Below are 21,746 nucleotides of genomic sequence, written 5' to 3'. Positions count from 1 at the left end.
AAAATGAGACTGAAGTCAGGTTGATTATTTAAATTAATAGTATAGGGAATTTGATGGTCTTTACAGTTTTGGTCAGAAAAGTGTAATAACAGGAGAGATGTTGATCAAATAAATAGGTTATCTGTTTTTACCTCTTTCACAAAAAATATGAAATTGAGAGAAAAAGGTACTTTGAACATAGGATTGTGCAATAGTATAATAGTATAAATATCTAAGGGTATACACCACAGGGGCGGAAAAGCCCTTAGATATTTAGCTTTTTATCTTTTTTAATTATCTAATTAGCACTACCATACTGTAGAGGTCCATCCAAACCGTGTTTTTTTTTTAATTTAATTGTGGGTCTTTTTATGGAAGCTAAAGCGGGTATCAGCAGCCCACAGCTCAGACCAGCCTCAGTCCCACATCAGACGGGCCCTTTCAAAGTGCCTCCACTGGCTCGGAAGCACCAGGAGGCTAAAGCAGGCGGCTGCGGCAGGCCGAGCTTGGGTCAACCTGATAAGGCGTTCATGTTCAGTCCCCGGCTGAGCTGGGAGTCCGTAGTCTGGGATGCGAAGAGCGTCATGCCTTTGATTAGCTGCAATAGCCGAACTCCTATGTGCGATAAGGGCTCAAATCCAGCTCAGCTACGATCAAATAGATAATTTCACGCACACATATGTGACCACAAAGTACATGCACTCTGAGGCACACATAAATCCCAAAACACCCTTTCAAATGAACCCGATTGTGCACTCGACCAGATGTGTTTCCCTCTTTAAGCCTATATGCTGGAGGGATGCTTCAACGGAAAGTCTTAAAGAGAAAGATTAGGACACCAGTCAATCAGGTTTTAAGATTGATATGAAGTCTGTGTTTCTGTTGATGAACACGCTGACTGCTTACTACAAATGATATGATATTGGTGACAGCAACAACAAACTAAACAGACAAACAAAAATGTCTGTCTGTCCATATATGCCTTTGATTATTATTATGAATACTACTCAACATGGGAGTAGATTCCAAGGAACTTAATCCTCTGAAGGGGATGCATGAAAAGGAAATCCTACTGCAAAGCCAGACCTAAAAAAGGAAAGGGATAGGGTCCAGAGCGGAGGGAGGTACTGCAAATGTAGGACAGTGTTGTAAAAACTCCCCCTTATAAAAGGTATTTCTCAGAGCAGCCTGCAAATTCATACAGCAGTAACGTGGCAACATAGCTGTTCGCTGATTTACCAGAACAACTCAATGTTTCGAGCATCAAGAGCGAATTCTGTAAATTTTTTGGGGTGAATGTCAACAATGATCCAAATATATCTGATTAAACTCAGATGCACTCTGTAACATGATTATCTGCTTACATTTTAAATGCACTTTTGTTAGGGTGTCAAATTATCGGTAGATTTGTATGTGTGAAGCACTGATGGCTCAGTGTACGAATGCAGATCAGAGACAAGTCTCAGAGAAAGAACGGAAGCCATTTATTCCACTGTTATTATTACTACAATTATCACTGCACCTAGGAACAATGCCTTCCTCTGCTGACAGAGGGCTGGTTAGAGGGGCGTTTAACAGAGCATAACTTTTGGTAGCCATGACAACCAAGACAATGACGAATGATGATCCTATCACCCACCCGTTCCCTCTTTGACGCTTCACGTGGAGTACAGTAGTGATGCGGGTGAATAAGGCAGCTAACAGGAACATAATGTGGTCACCATGGTAAGTAGTGGGAAAGCATTAGCTATAGATAAAAAATGTGGACATAATTTGGTACATATTTTATTATACACATTTGTGAATTATCATGTTTATGTTGCATTTGCCAGTATGTAATACAGATAAACTTCCCCGGACACAGTATGAAAATATACTTTTCTTGCATTATCTAATGATTTCTAAGGGGTTTGTTAGGGAATGAAAGTGTGGTAAAATGGTCTAAGCTAATGAATGACCTTGGATTCCTTTAGCTGATAGCATACATTCAACAAAACTAGGGATAAAATGTTGTCCTTTGACAGTGTCATGAAATTGTTAGTTATACCTGTGGAATATTCAGAACCACATAATATTGTGGCCTGTGGTACATGTTGGTGTGAAAGCAGCATTTCAAATGTAGCATGTCAGCAAGCTAGCCCTGGTATATGGCTTGATGCCAAGCTCAGTCTTGAAGCAAAGCTGAGACAATGTAAAGCTGCTTTCAGACATGCACTGAACTCCAGATAAACTCCTGAAATTTAGAAGGGGCTCTATGTGAGAATAAAAATGTGTGAGTGAGAGCCTCTGTACTTTTCCAGAATTTTTCCAGCCAGCCCAACTAGTACAAACTCTGTCGTGAGAAAATAACAGGAGATCCTCTGCAGGATTCATAGCGAGAAAGTGGGCGTGCAGATGATGTTTCTAAAATGTGATGGACACATAAATTAGGTCAGGCTGACAGCTGCGACTGACCTAATTTTTGTAAGAACAATGTGCAAATAGATCATTGATGAAACAGTTCTAAAGACTGTGATATTACACCAGAGTTTTAAAAGAGAGGTACTTCTGGTCCTGCTCTATCATGCAGTTACAAGAGACATGGCCTGTTAGAGTGTTGGAAGTGACAAGTTCTGCTTTTATTCTGGGGTCCTTTCGAAGTAGAACATGTAATGCATCAGCCTCCCCCACCCAAATACAGCTCAAAACGAGGTGGGATCAAAGCCTGACACATCATAATGGACAAACTGTGTATCATTTCCAACAGGGGGATTGGATTCAGTGTGTGACTCAGGCAGCATTACCAACAAGGATGTAAGCAAACCCCATCTAGATGAGACAACATGCACTCACTGCACCAAAGATTTCGATTTTCACCTCCCGGAAGTAGAAACATAGAGGAGGAGTGTGAAAAAGAGGCTCGTGGCAAGGACAGGGAAATGTGTGACTGTGCCTGGAAGCAGGGCAAAAATGTGTGTCCTTTTTAATGTGTGTGAGTGCATGTGCTAATTTTGGATAATAGGCCTGGGAGCAATGTTGCTGGCTAAAGCACGGCTCCCTGGTTTAATGGTAATTAGATTTAGCTTTTGGTTGGCTCTCCTGGTGCCTGTCAACATCATGTGACAGCAGTGGTCTTTTGAGTGACACTGCCTGAGAGCCTTTTTTCCACTGGCCAGAGCCAAAACAGGGCCACAGGCAGAAAGTCAGAGTGAAATATACAGTACAACAAGACACAGAACTGCAACCACTACACAGAGGGTGAGGGGAAAGGCAAATCAAACAGTATGGGATGGTAGTGGAAGGTGAAGGAGGTAGAAGAATCCTGATACGAGGTCTCAGGATCTTTTGAGATTGGATGCAGATACTAACTTAGTGGTAAGTGTGTTCAAATGTATAGACCCCGCGTAATACATTACTGGCCACCTATAAATGCAAGCAGTGATGCAATCGGTTTGGGTAGACTGCAAGGAAGATGACATTTCCAAACCGATGAAGTCATATGTTTGACTTATGTATAGGGTTTTCAGTATATAAATAAAAAGCATTACCTCCCAAAGTTTAATTGTCTTATAATGTGGAACAAGTTTAGGAAAGAAAACTCATTTGAATTTATAATCCATTTCCTGATGTATGATTCAGTTTTGGAGCAATTATGTATGATTTTAATTTTACAGCCATTTTGGAACCTCTGTATGCGGAGCACTGACCACATTTCAGAATAATAAAGTAAAAGAGCTGTTTTTATGCCTACGGACTGCACCTGATAAAAAAATGATTGTCTTGGAAGCTCTCATGTTTTACTGAATGATTTCTCTTCAGGAGAACACAAAGTTGTGCTGTACCTCAGTGGGATAATTGAAAGCTCAGTTGTTACTACTGTTGTGAGGGTCAGATGGTTCAGAGTTCAATTCCATTGCTCATCGGAGCCAGTCAACCTAAGCCCTCAGTACCTGCTGGGGGCAGTTTTGTTAACAGTGCCATGTTCTGATGAGTGGAATCTGATGAAATGACACAGTTTCATGGTGTTTGTTCTATAATGGTGGCATTTTTCAACTTGCACATTCCCCTTTAATTTTAAAACAGCCTAACCCAACAATAGCTGTGAAACAGTTCTCCTGCTGACACAACGACAAACTTTAGTTTATGGACAATTACACAACTTAAAAATGTGAAGCAGAGATTACTTATTACTTCCCCCTCGGGATCTGTTGGATTGGTGTTTGTTGCAATCTAACTATCAGAGGATTCCAATCACCATTAAAGGCAAACACATGATCCCCATCTCAACATGAGCGCTGGTTGACTGGGCATATCTGTCTGCCATCACGTAGTTGTAAATTGTCGTTTGGAACATGAAGAAATCTCTACCACTCCCTTTATTTTGTATGCAAGGGGTTCATAATTATTTTTAAGTTTATAGGTGTTGCGAAGCCCAGTGGAAACAGGTCCTAAACACACAACCTGAACAGGACTGTCAAAAACGTAGCTGCTATGCAGACTGTTGAATTGATCTGTTGGTTCTCATCTGCAGGCGAGTGTTGACTTGCTTCAGGGCTTCATTACTAACTACAGCAGGGACAATCCTCCCACAAGAGGCATATTTTCAATTATTCAAAACTGTTGACCCACAGTTGACATACAACAAATAAGAATTTATCTCTGGATAAAGAACAGGTTGCAACATGCACTAAATTAGCCGCAAAGATGCCTCTGGCTTAAGGTACAAACAAACTGAATTACTTTGCCATCCTGTTCTCTCTCTCTCTGTGTGTGTGTGTGTGTGTGTATGGCACCTAGAAAATACTTGAGAGAAGCGTCAGGCTTGGCTAGTTTCCATTCGATTTCCCCTGCGGGTCATCCATCGGCCTGGGGACGTGGCGAGCTGGAGCTACCCAGCCCCGAGGTGATTAACCGAAGAAAGATGGCTGCAGTCCTCAGCGTAAATCCAAAGGCGTTTCAGGTGGAACACGGGTGCTTGTCTAGCAGTGAGGAATGGGGAAAGGCTTCATTTCATCCAGCACTGGAAACCTCTCCCCCTCTCTGTCCTTACTCCAATTTTAGCAAATGTCTCAAGACAAAGGAAAGCCGGCAATCAAATGAGGGAGGGGAAAATGTAGTGCAGAAGTTAGACACACGATTTTTATTTCTTTCTTTTAAGAACATTACAAAATAGCAGATATTTAATAGAGAGCTACACTCAATGACAGAGGGATGGGTGGCTGAGGCTGAGATAGCTAGAGTGGAAACCTGTGCACCCTGGGGTGGAATTAGTGAAAGCCATCTGTTGAACATCTGGCGTGAGGAGCCAAACACCTCAAGCGGCCCTGCTCAGGAAATCTTAAATTTAGCAGCCATGCTCTCACAGAGGTTGAGACAGGCCTCAGTCGTCCTGGAACCAATGGAGATGAGTCAGGTAAACTCTTCATCCATCATCAATCCAACACCTTCTCTTAGCCAGTAATATGGGACAGTATGTCAGGATCTCAATATATCTTTCGAAGTCAAAAATATAAACACATTTTCCATGTTAAGTGATCTTTTTAAAATTCACTTTGTTAAACAGTTAAACATTTTTAAAAATAAACTGAAAATGTGTGCAGGTGTACACAATGTGACTATAACATGATCACAAGTTTGATATCACACCATCAACAATGATTTTGAATGTTTTCCTATTTCAATTGGACCAGTCTATCTCTGCTCAGACTGAACTGGACTGTCGCTTTATCTGCAGACAGATGTTCCACTGGTCTTGCGGAAACCAGTTCATTTAACAGCATAGTGTGTCCTCTTAGCTGATTGTTCAGTGGCTTCAGTCACTTACAATTTGTCAAATTGTGTTTGTTCCAGTGAACCCCATTATGTGCTTAAATTGCCTGAAGAAAGTATCATAACCTGAACACCCCTATAATTGATTTTTAATCCACAAATTGCCAGATTACCTGTCAAGGTATTCTGTTTCACTCCTTATGTACCATAGGAAAGGAAGGATGGGAGTGATTATAAGAAGAGGGTCAATCCCCATCCCTGAAAAAAGGTTGGGCAACCACAGGCACCCAGTAAAATGAATGTGTGTTCAGTTCATTGCTGGACAGCCATTCTTTTATTAATCAGGTTGAGCTGTGTGTCTCAAGAGATGTGCTAGTCTGACTGCTTCTTCAGCTCAAGTGAAATATCTCAACCACTCTTGAATGGAAATGCATGAAAGCTGTTACAGGCTAGAATAAATCCTGATGACTTTTAATCTATTGAAGAGTTCAGCTTTCACTCAGTGAAATAACAGTACAATAAGAAGAAAAACAACAATAAAGTACTTACTTCTTGTGTTCATTGGACACACTTACAAATCTGAACAATTTGTGCACTTGATCTTTTCCCAACATTTATATCCTAGTAAGGCCCTAAAACCTAGAAAATACATTGGTTTTGTTGATATCCAAATTGCAAGCCATTTTGTGATTCTCCTGTATCTTTTCATGCCAATGTATGTCTAGACATGAACCTTAATTTAAATTAACTGAACTGAATGTTGTAAATTCTTCCACACCCTAAAGTCACAATGGGACAGGGCAAGAGTTGGCTTGGACATTGACAGAAAAACTGAAAAATTAAGTCAAATAAAACAGAACAGAGCATCAATGAGCAAGGGAGCTCATGGCACACCAGAGATGTAAGATAGAGACAGGGAGAGGTCACTAGAGATTAGGAAAGAGTAGAAGGCCTTGCTGTTTAAACCACTTCCCCGTGGAACTAAGACAAATTGGGCTATGTGCTTGTCTCGGTGGGCCCCAAGTCCCTTTCTCTCTCTGTGGAAGAAGCCAGCGTCTCCCAAGCATTAAAGTGGAAAAACCAACGCCACTACAAGAATTTAATGAGAAGGGCTCTGAACTGCTCTTTGCTCAGTGTGACACAACACTTCCTAGTATGTAGTGATTTTCACTCCATCTTTCTTCTTTATTCACTGCCTTTATTCCCACTGGCCAAACAGGAGAAAAGAGGTGGAGCTTGAAAGCAGCGCAAGCCCACTCCTCAGTGTAAGGATACAGAGAAGTCCATTGCACTCTTTTTATTGGGTCATAGTAATAATGTAATCTAAATAAATAATTCTCCCACTGATTAAAGGAGCTCTGTAAGAAATGATAAAACACATACTTTTGACCTAGAGTTGTCAGTAATGATACATTTTAGTCCAAATCAATCCTCCTCACCAGTGACAGCCAGGAGCCAGAGGGAGTAGGTTTTCGGGTTGTCCGTCCATCCCTCTGTCTGTCCCATTCTTGTCAACGCGATAACTCAAGAATGTCTAGAGGGAATCACTTCAAATTTGCTACAAACATTAACTGGGACTTAAGATGGAACTGATTCGATTTTAGTGATCAAAGGTCAAGGTCACTGAGACCTCACCAGTACTCTTTTTTTATTAATGTTTCTCTTAAATGGGATATCTTAAGTTCATCTTGAGGGATTTTCTTTAAATTTGGTTAAAGCTGCACTATGTCACGTTTACCTCTTGAATGTGATATCTATGAAGCACCTCAAGAGAATTCAAATTTGGCAGACATGTTCATTTGGACTCATGATTAAACTGACTAGAATTTGGTGATCAAAGGTCATGGGAACCTTATATGAATGCAGAAAGAAATGTATGTGGAAGGACACTGCACTGGTTGGCGGGGCATACAACTGCAGACCACTTTTTGTAGTTTTTAAATAATAAATAAATATAATGGGAGTTTTGTTTTATGTATAGATACAATATTACCTTTTCACCACCCAATCTTCCCACTTGCAAAAAAACAGTAACTACCGATCAACATCCATTTCATGGGGCAAAAGCTTGCACGTTAACTGTACACAGAAAACGGTTAATGGCTCAACAGAGCCGTCTACAACACCAGAACTGAGGAACAGAGCTGGAAAGAAGGTTTGTGCTCCCTTTGTAAATATTTGATCAAGGCAGAAATCATGAGCAGCCATGAGATTGATGTGCAGGCACCGATTTTTTTTTGGGGGGGAGCTGCTGATGTGAGATTGGGAGACCAGGAGTAGTGAAGGGTGCGAAAAATTAATTTAGTGGGAATGGGGGCAGGAGAGCTGGCAGGCGAGGAGAGCTGGAGGTCTGTGTAAAAAGTGAAGGAAAGGGCTGATGGATGAACATTTCCAACACTGGTGTGATAGAGTGATAAAACAAACCTTATGAATTTATGCATGGCGATTTTTCAGAGTGTAAGTGCACACATGCACATTCGGCTTTTTACAGACAGGCCAACACTTTACACAATAATGTTGAATTTAGCTACATTGTCTCAGCATTTTACCAGATGTGAAAAAAATACAAAAGTAAAAGCTATTACTCAAACTGTTGCTATTAACAACAGGTAGATGGAGGCTATTCAGTGTATAATCTCAGAGCAATTAGTATTATTTTGGATTTACTGTGATTATAATATGATTAAATAATTATAGCAGGTTTGACAGTTACAAACCAATGCAGGAGTCATTAAGTGTTTGTAAATATCAGTTACACAACATTTATCTAAAGTGTAAAATCATACCCATCATACCAGAGTTGTTCAAATTCTTTTTTCTTTCCATGCTTCCACACCAGACCCAGCCACTGATATTATGTGTTTCAGTTGTACATCCGTCCATCTGTTCAGCCCATAAATGTGATATCTCAACAAACATACACTTGGACTCAGGGGTGAACTGATTATATTTGGGTGGACAAAGGTCACACTCAAGGTGGCCTCACAAAGTATGTTTATGTTTTTCTTGAATGAACCTGCAGGTTTGACACTGGCTAATATTGTGGGGTGCCAGTCAGAGTCAATTCTGGAAAAATGATAAGAAGAATAGAAAGAAAGAGATTTGTCATACAATACAAAAGAAACCACAAATGACCAGTAATCAAATATTTTCAGGAAAAAATGGCAATGCAAAAGCAACAGACCACAACAAAATCAGCTCTCAAAAGTGTATTTACCAAAAGCCACCAAGTAATGTGAAGGAAGTGTGTGTGTGTGTGTGTGTGTGTGTGTGTGTGTGTGTGTGTGTGTGTGTGCGTGTGTGTGTGCGTGTGTGTGTGTGTATGTGTCTCAGTCTCAGAGTTCCATCCATGCATGTAAAACGTCAATTTCAGTTTCCACCACAAGCCCAACCCAATTCAGTCCCTTCCAGCTCAAACCAATGCAAAACAGACCACAACACGACCTTTAACCGACAACTTTGGGGAAACTCCACAGGTGAATACACAATCCACTGGAATATCTCTTCCTGACTCAGACAATCCTCTCGTACTCTCCTGTACTGACCAATCACACGCATTGCTCTGAAGCATATTAGTAACGTTTCATATGTTTGATCAAAATATGCAAGGCTGTGGTTTGGGATTGGGATGAATGAATAAACTCTCTGCTGTGAGGGCAGTGACAAGATCTGACGCTAGTCGCTATAACTTGATATCTTAATATCAGCTTCAGCAAATGTCTTCAAATTTGGTACAAACATTCACTTGGACTCCAAGACTAACTGTTTTGATTTCGGTGCCTGGAGGTTGAAGCTCAAGGTGACCTCACATTCCTTTAAATGTGCTGTATCAGGAGTGCTCGTAGGGAATTGCATTACATCCGGCACAATTCACTTTTCATGAATGACCTCATTAGAATTCGGCGGTCAAAGGTCAAGGTCACAGTGACCTCTGAAAACATTTTTTTTGCCATGTAATATCTCAGGAACTTTTGGCACACATGTTCACTTGGACTCACTGGTTAACTGATTGGATTTTGGTGGTCAAAGGTCAAGTTCAATGTAGCCTCACAAAACATGCTTTTGGTCTCTTGAATGTGATATCTCAAGACCGCCTCGAGGGATTTAAAAAAAATGTTTGTATCAGTTGTCAATTGAACTCAACGATGAGGCGACAAGATGCCAGTGGTCAAAGGTAAAGGTCACAGTGACCTAATTAAATCTGGGGTTTTTTGGGGAATTTGTTCTTTCAAACTTTAAAATTATGGGACTTTTGATAGACAGATTACATTTGCATTCTCCTGTGTCTCTTTTAGGGTAAAATTCTTATGTTTGACAATTGCTTCATAGACAGCATGAGCATTAGCAATGCATTTAACAGAATCATTGCGATTTCAGCATCAAGCTTCATTGACTTAACAAGAGCTGTCTTGTTCAGTCAATGAATAGATAGAAAGGTAGAAAGCAAAGCCAATGTTAACTCATTAGTTCCACTGGATTAAGCATGCTAACCAACTAGTCCTATCCCAGCCGGCCAGTCTTGTCACTTAACAATGAACCAACTAACAGTGAAGACCTGTAAAATCCAGTCCGCTCAGAAGATGTGGTTCTGCTGAGAGTGTGTGTAATAACCTCTGGTCTTGAAAATCCAATAAAGGCTGAAGCTTTTTGTAAGACTGAAGTCACAAGCTGTGCGGTCTAATGCTCACATTGGCATTATAGCAGCATGGGCAACGTAGCAACATGAAAATATACATAACGCCCCCTTAATTTAGAGTAAAAATCTGATTGTATGTATTGTATCTTACTGTGCTGTGCTTTAACAGTGTGACCTCAGCAATTAACCCACTGGATAAAAGAGGATTAATGAGATGATTTAGAAAACTTAAAAATAAGGCCCAGGTAGGAAGTGTAGTTTTTTTTGGTGTCTAAGCCAATTGTTATTATTTATCTTCCTGAAAGTAGGGCTGTAACGATTTTCAAACCAAACCAAAATACGCAAACACTGAACCGCGACACGTCTCCCTGGCCAACACCACAAGCCGCTGTGTGCCTATGTGTCCTATCACAACCCGGCGTAATCTGAACCAACACAGAAGTGACTAGTAGCTTCAGAGTAATACATGTGAAGGTCAGAGAGGATCCTCTGTTTTGCCTTTATAAACTCGGGAGCAGACCCCTTGTCTGGAGGAAATCATCATGTGGATTGTTTATTCTCTGTGGAGATTCCCCGGAGCTGCTGGCCGTCGTATGCCTGACTGACTGACCGGCTTAAGCATCGACGGGGACCTGACTGCTGTGTACATATTGTTTACAGGATCGCTGTAGTTATTGATGTGACACGGACGCTTCTCTTTATATTTACTTTCCTGAGTTGTTGGTTTGTGAAGAGCTGTGGTAAAACCCGGAAAAACTTGTCTTTGCCATATCCGAACAGAATTGAACTGAACTAAGTTGAGCTTGTTGGGGAGACAGAAACCGAGTAAATATACTTATAATAGAGGTTGAGACTGTGGTAGACACACACAACCTAACCTCTTTCTTATTCTTTGGTTAATTTTGTATACAAGTCCAACATGTTCTTTAGTGTTCTTCTCTTTACTGTTCCTAATATTGGTGTCTGAATAAAACCCAGAAATCCTCATCCCTGAGGTATGGACTACACCATGGCTCAAAAAACGAGGTCGGTACGGAACTGTGGACTGTTACAGCCCTACCTGATATCATATTTATTTCCTCATTCATAGCCAGATAGGAGATGTTAAAATGTGCCCTTATGTGTCTCCAAAACTTTGCATCTTGATGCCGACTTTGAAATTCATCCTGACTCATTAATAATAATATATGTATATATAATAATATGTGTAGCGAAAACTACTTTGTGAGCACTTAACAATCGTAAAATTAGGTTATATTGTGTGTATTCGTGGGCACGTGTGTGTGTTATCACACAATATTTTTTCCGTCTGGAAAAAAAAAGGGATTTAAATGGCTTGATTGAGCTATGCTTGCAAATGGGGCTGAAGCTATAATGTGTTTAGAATAATAATCCATGGTTAAAGAAGCATGTTAATGTGACCAGAGAGGGGAGGAACCCAAAGGGGAATCAACATAAAACAAATACTGCTGTATAAAATACAAAGAAGAGTAGAGAGGAAAGAAAAAGCTACTTAGAGGGGTATGGAAGACAGTTAGTAAATGTTAGATTGAAAGGGTAAAGGACTACATAAAAGCAAACAAAGTAATTGGTGAATACCTGTATTACAGCCCTACGGCAAGAAACAAGGATGAAGAAAAGATGGATAATGAAAAACTAAAGAAGTCAGTAAATAAAAGGAGAAAAAAAAGATGAGATGGGAAACAAGAGAACATTTGTAACTTGTTGTTTTGCTCTGTTACTGTATTGTATAGCTCAAATAGCTCTGCCAACTCCTCTGTTGTGAGCTTTCACTGACATCAAGAAAGTTGTTACAGTCCATGCAGACATTTAGGCCTCACAGGTTGGGCAGCAGTTGTGTGCATAGCTGAAGTTGCATGAAATACATTTCTCTTTCTCACATGATCACGTGTCTTTTACTCTTCTCAGTTCGTGTACCTGGCTCTTGGAATTTTTATGTAAGTGTGTGCACGTACATCCCTGCTACCGTAATATAGCAAATTAATTCTGTGGAAAACGCTGAACACAACTGCTAAGTTTTAGCAGTCTTCATTCGAGTCAAGCAAATCGTGTCAATATATTGTGGATTACAATTTAGGTTGTGCTTATCTCCTTATTAATGTATTAAAAGGATGATCACCAAAAGGGTCTGACAAATGAAAATTTGGCCAGATCAATCAAGCAGGAGACTATCCTACGACAGAAAAACTATAAAGTGAAACGAAAGGAAAACAAAGCAGGGAGAATAGATGAATTACAAGGGGAATGTACAAAGGAAATAAATGACGGCTGAAACAAGAAATGAGGTAAGAAGCAAAAAAAGAATAGACTCTGAGTGAAGAGCTTACCAAACTGTTAAGGAAAACATGAGGACTGTTGTCTAACTGACACACCAAATATCATAGTAAGACGGTGACATTTCGGACACATTTCTAAGGCAGGAAATAGCGGCTTCCATTCTTCCATTCAACTGTCAGCAGGAATGACTGATGGAAGCCATGTGAAGTGCATTTCCCCATTCAGAATGAGAAAGTGGTCTAGGAAATGGCAGGAACACCCATCTACACCTTTCACCAGTGTATTGGCGAGCTGTCACAGCTCCAGAGTGAAGGGCCACCTATTGAGCCTGACAAAAGAACACAAAGTGTCTAAAAGTTCTGACATGTGCCAAGGTGTTGGGAAAAGGAGGGAGGGGGGGATGACTGTGGCCTAAAGAACCACCTGGCAACCGTCAGCAACCCCCTGTCAGGAATATCCCATCAGACTGCATCTTACAGCTTCAAAAAAAACGACTCGAGGTCACAAGTTTCTATCTAGCGGGCAGGTGGAGCGCAAACTCTTTGGCTTTCATAGTGTCCATTTGTTTTCTCATCTCATCCCCTTCTCCCTGCGCTTCCCACTGTTTGTTTGGTGTCGCCATTGGTTTGGCTCGTTAGACTCCATGCCAGTCGACAGCCTGTCAGTCTAAGCTCCTTTTAACACTCAGCAGCCCCGCACAGTGACACAGAAGCTCCCCTGGCATCGCGCTTAGCAAAATGGAAAAAAGGGGCTCGGCTGCATACACCTCTCCACTCTCATCAGCATCTCGTGCCGTCTCTGTGTCGTTCTCGTTTCTCTTTGTTTTGTTCCCATCTCTGTGTGTCGTGTTGCTGCCTGCACGCAACCGCAGCCTGCCAGGGTGTCGTGCAGCATTTATTGGTTTAACAAGAGGGAGAGGAGACACAAAAAAAAGAGAGGAAATTGTACAGACATTCAACTAATCTTTAACTCTGTTGATGTTGTCTGTAGGGTTGAATAACATACCTGTTTTTATACTGGTAATAATATTGTACAACAAATTTTATAAAAACACAATATTGTGATGTGAGCAGTGGATAAATTGACTAGGGATGGGGGGGGGAATCGATTCAGTTACAAATCGCGATTCTTGTGAATGATGATTTTAAATCGCCATGCTGCCTCCAAAATCGATTTTTTTTTAAAAAATATATATATATTTTTTTATTTTTAAAACATATTTATTGGTTTATACCTGGGGTGATATATATGGGGGGAGCAACATCAGCCCAGAGCATGTTGACCAGCTCTTGTTTTTGCACAAGAATCTAAACATACCCAAGCACTAGCTTTGCATCGCCTACATGCAAACAACAATAGCCTACCTTATGTTTAATGAATTTGACTGTGTTGTATTTGAAGGTATGATTCAACATTTTTCCATGGTCCAGTATTAAAAAAAAAAAATAACCAAAAGAAATCCCAGGAAATCTTAATATCGAATCGCAATACTTACAGAATCGCAATACCCACAAAATCGCAATACATATCGTATCGCCACCTAAGTATCGTGATAGTATCGTATCGGGAGGTCCCTGCCGATTCCCGTCCCTAAAATTTACTGGTTCTCTCACCATTACCATTACCATAACCATTAGCCATAAATATCACCTAACACAGACATCACTCGCATCCACCATGTATGTTCCCTCTTTTACCTGACTATTGTCTTTTTATTGGCCAACATTTTGTCTCTCAACTATATATTTGCCACCGTTGTTTTTCAGCAGGCACCACAAATTTACAAAACCCTCACACACAAAGCTTTTATATCAAGACAATGTAACTGAAGCCATAGTGGACGTAGACTGCTTCAAAGTGTGTTTGATGCTGGTTCTACAGTAGCCTTTTTTCCCAAGAGAGCCTTAGTCAGAGGTAAGAATGAAACGTCTGCTTCAGAAGCATGTTTGTGCTAATGGCAGGGGGAAGCACATATGGCAGCTAACAAAACCTGCCGCAAGCAAAGAGGACTTCGTAAAGCACAATGAACAGAGTGAGAACGGTGAGTAAATATGAGGAGGAGGTGGGTCGACCATGCTGTTGGGAAGCAGCTCCTTCAAGCTTGACATGTCTTCCAGAAAATGATCGGGAAGAGCCCCCTCCTCTTCTCCAAATTAGCAGCCAGTGGACCTGATTGAAAACAGTGAAGTGGAACAATGGATGGTACGAGAAAGAGAAAATAAAGTGAAAACCTTGTGACAGTAGAAGCACACACCGTATTTTCATCAGCCCAGTAAAGATACGTGAAATGGGGTAGCAGCAAAAGAAAGGCAAGACAGCTCCATCTTTCCCAGAGTTCTCTCTGTTGTCACTCTGAGCTGTGGGGCCACACGCTCATGAGGTGCACAGGGGAAAAAAAAGGATGAGGAACAGATTAAACGCCTAACAGGCCCACTCAGCTGGGCAGAAACACTGGGCGGAAACCAAAATGAAGCTCCATGTTCGACTCCACTCATGGTGTTCTTCAGATATCATTAGTGCTCCTGCACTTAATATCATCATTACTATTGTTTTCATTATCAGACCTATTTATCTTTGGTTCACTTTGTGCAGCAGAACAGCATCATTTCCTCCTAAAAATCAATGTAGAAAAAAACATTTTTTTCCCTCATTTATCCAGCTCCCTCTCTCTCTCTCTCTCTCCCTCTCTCTCTCTCTCTCTCTCTCTCTCTCTCTCTCTCCCTCTCTCTCTCTCTCTCTCTCTCTCGCTCTCTCTCATCCCTCTAGCCAACTGCTACCAAAAGCTATATCTAACACAGATTTCTAACACCTCCCCAGCTGCATCATACATGCATGTAAATTCATAAACACGCACACACCTACGACCATGGCAATGTATCTTTTTAAGAGATCTGTTAAGGGGGGTGTTGACAGGCTCTGTGCCTACCGATAAAGTGACCCGTGAGCCGACGTGCTATCGTTTTTCTGACCACAGCAGAAGCCAGATAATAGCCTGGTGAGCACTGAGATGATGACGATGATAATGTCGGCAACTGAAGGCCACAAAGCATATCCAATTTCTTCCCTAAATGTCAACCTTTCCCCCGTATCAGTGCAACACAAAAAGCTGGAGAAAAGGTTCATGACACGGAGTAATGCTTAATAGTGTAAAAAAAAAAAAAAAGAAGCATAAAGGCAGTATGTGCATTCACGTACTCAGAACAAAGAAAAGGAGGGTCGATTAAAAACAATGAGGGAGGGTGGTTCGTGGAGGTGAAGAGATCTGCCAGCTCAGGCACTGGTGAGATTACAATGACTGTTCTGTTTCTCCTCCCAGCCAGAAGCGACAGGACCCATTCATTTTTTTGCAAGCAGAAAACGACAGATTTGAGCCAAAACATCTCTTTCTTTCCTTATCCCTTCTGTTTTCTTCCTCTTTTGTTCTCCCTTTCTCTTGAGTGTTTGCTTGACCCAAGGCTGAAGAACAGCACAGTGACAGGGGCGTGATGCCTCAACACTGACATCGCAGACAGCAAAGTAAAAGTGATGGTCTGTGTCAGCGAGCAGTCGCCCCGCGGTGGAGTTCAATGTATTCCATCCGCGCAAAAAACAGATGTTTCTGTGGCTGCGAGCGGACCATTATGTGAACGACCAGGGGGCCGTGGTAGCAGCAGGCAGGTCGCTTGTACAGACAGAAAAAAAAAAACTCCCGTATTTGTAACGCAAGCTTAATCACTGCGAGTGTTGCTTTGCAGCGAGGTATGACATAATTAAAGTGTGCTCCAGACTGAGCTCAGAGGATGTAGCTCTTGCCCACGGCCTTCCAACACTGCAGGTTGGAACTGAGGTTATTCACGGACTTTATAGCCTCCCAGCTGAGGAAATCACAGGGAGCCACCTCAGGGACGGAGATGAGATGATGTCTGCTTTTTAAATATGCAGGCAGATACAAAACCACACAGATATGACATGAGATAGATCACTGCCGTCTGTCTCCCTTATTTCTGATCATGATTAAGACAGGTCATGTTGGAATATGAATTTTGTTTAGAGGATTAGAAAATGACCAAACATTCTGTGACACTCGGGAATGGTTTTCTCACTTTCGGAGAAAAATGTGGCTCATCTCTTTATCACTGCTCTGTTTCACAGCACAACATGCATAAACTGTCGTCTGCATGCTTTGTCAAATATCGCTATAACAAGGTGATGTTTATTAAAATAACGGACAAAAATCCAAGAGCAGAAAAAAATATACGGCGTGTATTTTTATATTTGAACGGAATGCGTGTGGATCTTTACAGAACACCTCCCACTATTGTCTCCACTTCACACTCAACTGTACAAAATTATTTTGTTAGATGCGTCTTTTATACTGCATTTGCATGTGGCCCGCGGGTGACGTATTTTTTTTTTTATGGAAAGCTGATCTTGCCTTTCCAGCCCAATCTCCCAGCTAAGAGCCTTATTAATAGAAAAGAAGAGCACGCTGGAGGTAAGGAGAGCGGCGCAGAGAGCCTGCGGATGACGATACCCACCAGGAGAGAAGCACACTCATCTCTGTTTCAACATCATCTGCCAGCCATTCAACATGAACCCGCCACCTTGGGCTTGCTCAAAGCCGCTATCATGACAACACGCAGCAGAGCTGAGGGCAGGGGGAGTGGAGGAAGGGGTCAAGTAGGGAGGGGGTGGGTGGAGAGAATCATCAATGTGCGGAGGTCTGAGCCACGGGTTTGCCCTTCGGCGTCAACGCTTCCTTCCCCAGACATTCACCGTTGTCAGTAAAGCATCGCAAACTGGCAAATGAATATCCATCCATGCATCCGTCTGTTTCCTATGCACAGGGTATACTTCACTTGTGATCGATTTTCGCCCGGCACAAAAAGATGCCTTTAGATTTTTGCATTGATTTTGTATCTTTCACAAGACAAAGTGACATGCCGATGATTTTGACATGTGTCATTTCACTGTGAGAAAGAAACCCCACCCACCTTTCCACATTTCTTCTAATAGTCACAACCTTATTATTTCATTTTATTTTTTTACATTATTTGACTCTTTTAATTAATAAATGCTTTTATCTGCTTTCCAGCCGTTTAATGTGTTACATTCCCTTTAAATAAACACACTACAACCGGACAGTTTTACCTGCTAATGAGTATGTTATTAATAAGTGACTACTTCATCATGATGAAAATGTATTAATGCATTTGATTGAATTTATTCTCGGTATTTCATCTGTGAATACCAAGTGGTAACTTTTTTCGACGACACAAACAATCCTCACGTATTCATGAACCAACACGAATGAATTCTCAACCTGTGGGTTAAACTCTCCTTTCCATCCTGTTTTTCCTCTTTCCATCTATGTCTCCCTCCATCTATCCATCCGTGCCATCCATCTCTCGCCGCAGCTCTCTCTCTCTTTTGCTTCTGGGCTCACTTGATTTGATTTCTCTCCAGATTTGAGATCAGATGGAATGCAAGATGAGAAATGGAGGGGATGAACAGGCACGACAAAAATCCTGAGTGTCTAACAAGAGCTCCATTTTCAAAATTTAAAGTCCGTCTATCAATCCTCACAGTACACGAATACTGGTACAGATTTTTTTAAAAGCAGTTATCATTGGTCAACAGGGCAGCATTTTAAATTAGCTCTTGACTCTCCCACATTCTATGTGTGTGTTTCCTGACACCGCTTAAGACGTGTAAAACATATAAGAGCTAATCTAGGCGAGCTGAAAACTAGGCTAATACTGTCTGACTGACTGGGTCTGTGAGAACGTGTCGTTTCTACAAACGGCTTCAGGACAGCAACACAACCGCTGGTGAATATCAACACTAGAATGGCTCCTCATGCTGGAGATTTTAGGGGCATTTAGGGAATAGGTTTCAATAAAGTAAAAAAATTTTGATTGATAAAGGGTGTCATTGAATATTTAATGGGGTTATTGTAAAAATGACTGTAAAGATAGAGTTCGGCAAGCCCATTTTGTTCAGCCTTTTGGTCACGCTCCGGGTTGAGAGTGGACCTGGGTAATGTATCAGTATATTATCATGACATAAAAACAACACTTAGACAGCGTGAGGGTGATTTTCTCCCAACATTGTGTGAAGTGTTGCATTTTAAAATGAGCAAAGTCATTTTACATTATTCTCTTTAACTAAATTTGTCTTGCACTTACATATCAGTCACGCTTATGATGATGTCTCCTCATACAGACGTAGAGGTATTTGGTGAGAAACACAATTTACCATGGGGTTCACATCACCCAACCTCTGTTTAATCTTTAAATTAAATTTTGGGCGTATCGACATTGGATGAAAAAGATGCTCCCGGATGGAGATTCTGTGTAACGTCAATTGTTACAGCCGGTGTGAACGTATGAACATTGCAACTCCAGATTCAATTGGATTCGGGCGACCCGCTAAAGTGTCCAGGAGACATGTAGGATGAACTGCTAGATGAATGTAGGCATGGACACATCTGGTCAAGGTCAAATTAGATTTTGCCGGATTTCTTTTGCAATTTGATGAATTTGATTTATCTTCCTTGCAGTAAGGGAGTAAAAGCAAGAGAAAGGGTGCTGATTCACTCCAGCTATTGGATCTTGGGGGTTTAATTACTGGAGTCTCTGGACCTCACACACTGGGGTCCGGGCCCAGCGGTCTTTTATTTATCGATAACTGGAGAGGAGGGTTCCCTTTTACAAAATTAATTTGGGACTTAACTGAGTTCTGTTTTGTAACATAGTCCATCCATTATTATCTCAATTAGAAAAGCAAGTATAAAGGACAGGGATGTAATTTTTTTTTTCAAATATAAAATCAGTGTTATAAAGCCATGTGGTCACAGTGTCAGGTGCCATTATCTGTGGACCCCTTGTGTCGGTCTACATGACCCCATAGACTGGCATGAGGTCTGCTTTCCCTTTTAGAACAAATTTGAGGCTCAACTGGATTTCAGTGTGGTGTGCCTGAGAGTGTGAGGAGGCTCCACAGCCCTGCCTTGCTCCAGGCGGTGAGATAACGGCTCCAGCGTACGCGCCGCCGGCTCACAAAGCATCCCATCTTCCTCGTTTCATCCACCCGTACTACCCGGATCCCTGACCCAATGCTCTTCACACATAGGATCCCCGCTTTGCGTAATTTCTTTCACAATTGGATTTCTATTTACAGGGGATAAAAACAAATAAAAAAACGGTGGAATTGGAGCGCAGAGGGGAAAAGGGTTCTCTTGTGATAAACTTGTGTTTTGACTGGGTTCAAACAGGTCCCAGAGCTGCATTCACATCCTGTCACTAAACTGCCCTTTGCCTCAAACAGTTGCCGGTGCCGGTAAAGCGCGTCCAAACGGCACCAACAGAACAGTAGAGACCGGCGGCAGTTTATTCAATGAGGGGACCTGACTTTAACCAGCCTATTAGAGAAACCTTTTGTCCCGACAATGGTTTAAGGCAGAACCGCATTTCTCCATTTCTCACACAGGCATTCGGAGCAAAAAAACACAAAGCCCGGCGTTGGACTTGGAGGGTATTAAACTTACCGGGATGGCAATCGGCCCAGAGGAGCACGCAGGCTGGCATAACGATCAAGAAAATCCACCAGCAGCAACAGCACGATTGCAGTAGCCTCCACATTGTGATGATACGCCCGTCGACATGCACACAAGAAAGCAGCAACAACTGTTGAGTTTCTCTCCCCCTTTTTTTGCGGTCAAATTAGCGTCGCCTTTCGCTGCGTAAAGAGAAGCAGCGCCGCCGGGGGACGCAGCGGAGCCCGGGAGCGTGCCTGGTGGAGAGGGGTTTAGTTAGAGGAGCAGTGGAGTGGAGGAGTCTTTCCGTCCCGAAATCCCCCCGATATTCCCGGATCTCAGCATAACACTCAGATACTGGTGGTGATGGAGGATGCAGCCAGGGAAAAGTGGGTTAGAGGAGACCGGAGCAGCGGAGGTCCACACGGCGCCTTGTCGCTCATGCGGCTGCGGCGGCGGAGGGAGCGCTCGTCGGGCACACGGAGAGGAGAGAGTCGGTGTCGTCGGTGGTGGAGGTGGTGGAGGAGGTGGTGGTGATGATGATGGAGAGGTGCTGCACGCTTTCCATTCCTCCATCCATCCAGGAAGTAACGTGTGTGAGCCCAAGTCAAGCAGAGACTTTAAAACAGTCTTCGAGCAGAGGGAGAGAGAGAGAGAGAAGGGGAGAGAGAGAGAGAGAGAGAGAGAAGGGGAGAGAGAGAGAGAGTGAACGAGAGAGGGGGGGGGGTCATTCCTCCGGATCCTAGCGCCGGCGACAGAACGAACGCACAGTCGCTCGGTAATAAAACGGAACATGTCCCATAATAGCAGGTAATAATAGATCTATGCTCTCCAGGGGGTCCTCGAGCTTGTAGTGACCTGAGAATAGATCCACATCTGACAGAAACCCCCCCCCACCCACCCACTCTGCCTTAGACGGATTCCAGTCTGGAAGGGGATGCAGTTATGATTTATTGAGCCTATAGAATTTATTGTAGAACATCACTTAATACAGTGCAAGGTGTAGTAATCTCCACTCTAGTAAAGCTCCCTAATGGTGTGATTATGTAAAGACCTGCGCCGATAAAAAGGACCAGTGGGGGACTATTTCGTGCCCCCTAATCAGAATTTGACCCTGGCCACCCATGTCAGCTCCTCCTCCTGTGACACTGTCTCAGGTGCACCAGAACACCGACTTTATGTTAGTGTCTGTGTTAAGCCCACACACTCACTGCCACATGTCATCATGGGTTGCCACACAAACGGTCCTAATGTCAGCATCAGTCTACAGCTGCAGGTTGTGAATGGGCTCTTTGCTTTCGCCTGTGTTAATGCTGGTTCCAGCTTTAATTACCAAATCCAAAAAAGTGACCTATGATCGACTCAATTTTGAAAAAAAAAATCATAAATGTCACAGTCTGTGTTTTCATGAAATTAAAATGTATTTGGTTCATTACTGTGTGGCGTATATGTAAGTTCAATGATTTATTAGGGAGAGGCGGTGGACTAGTGGCAGAAACTTGGACTATGGGCAGAAAAGTTCTCTGGTTCGTCTCTGGCTCGACTCCACGGAGAAACAACAAAAAGACG

General features: G+C 42.2%; 1 protein-coding gene across 1 annotated transcript in view; it reads right to left on the bottom strand.

The window, feature by feature from the left end:
* ptprga (protein tyrosine phosphatase receptor type Ga) overlaps nucleotides 1–20,283 on the bottom strand; it is a 352,902-nt gene extending 332,619 nt beyond the window's left edge. The window contains exon 1 of the mRNA XM_061070454.1: nucleotides 20,190–20,283. Coding sequence (XP_060926437.1) covers nucleotides 20,190–20,283 — 94 coding nt within the window. The remainder of the gene's footprint in view (nucleotides 1–20,189) is intronic.
* Nucleotides 20,284–21,746: the final 1,463 nt, after the last annotated feature.

The sequence above is a fragment of the Limanda limanda genome, chromosome 4, assembly GCF_963576545.1.
Source record: "Limanda limanda chromosome 4, fLimLim1.1, whole genome shotgun sequence".
Taxonomy (NCBI): Eukaryota; Metazoa; Chordata; class Actinopteri; order Pleuronectiformes; family Pleuronectidae; genus Limanda; species Limanda limanda.
This window is presented reverse-complemented; position numbering and strand designations above follow the sequence as displayed.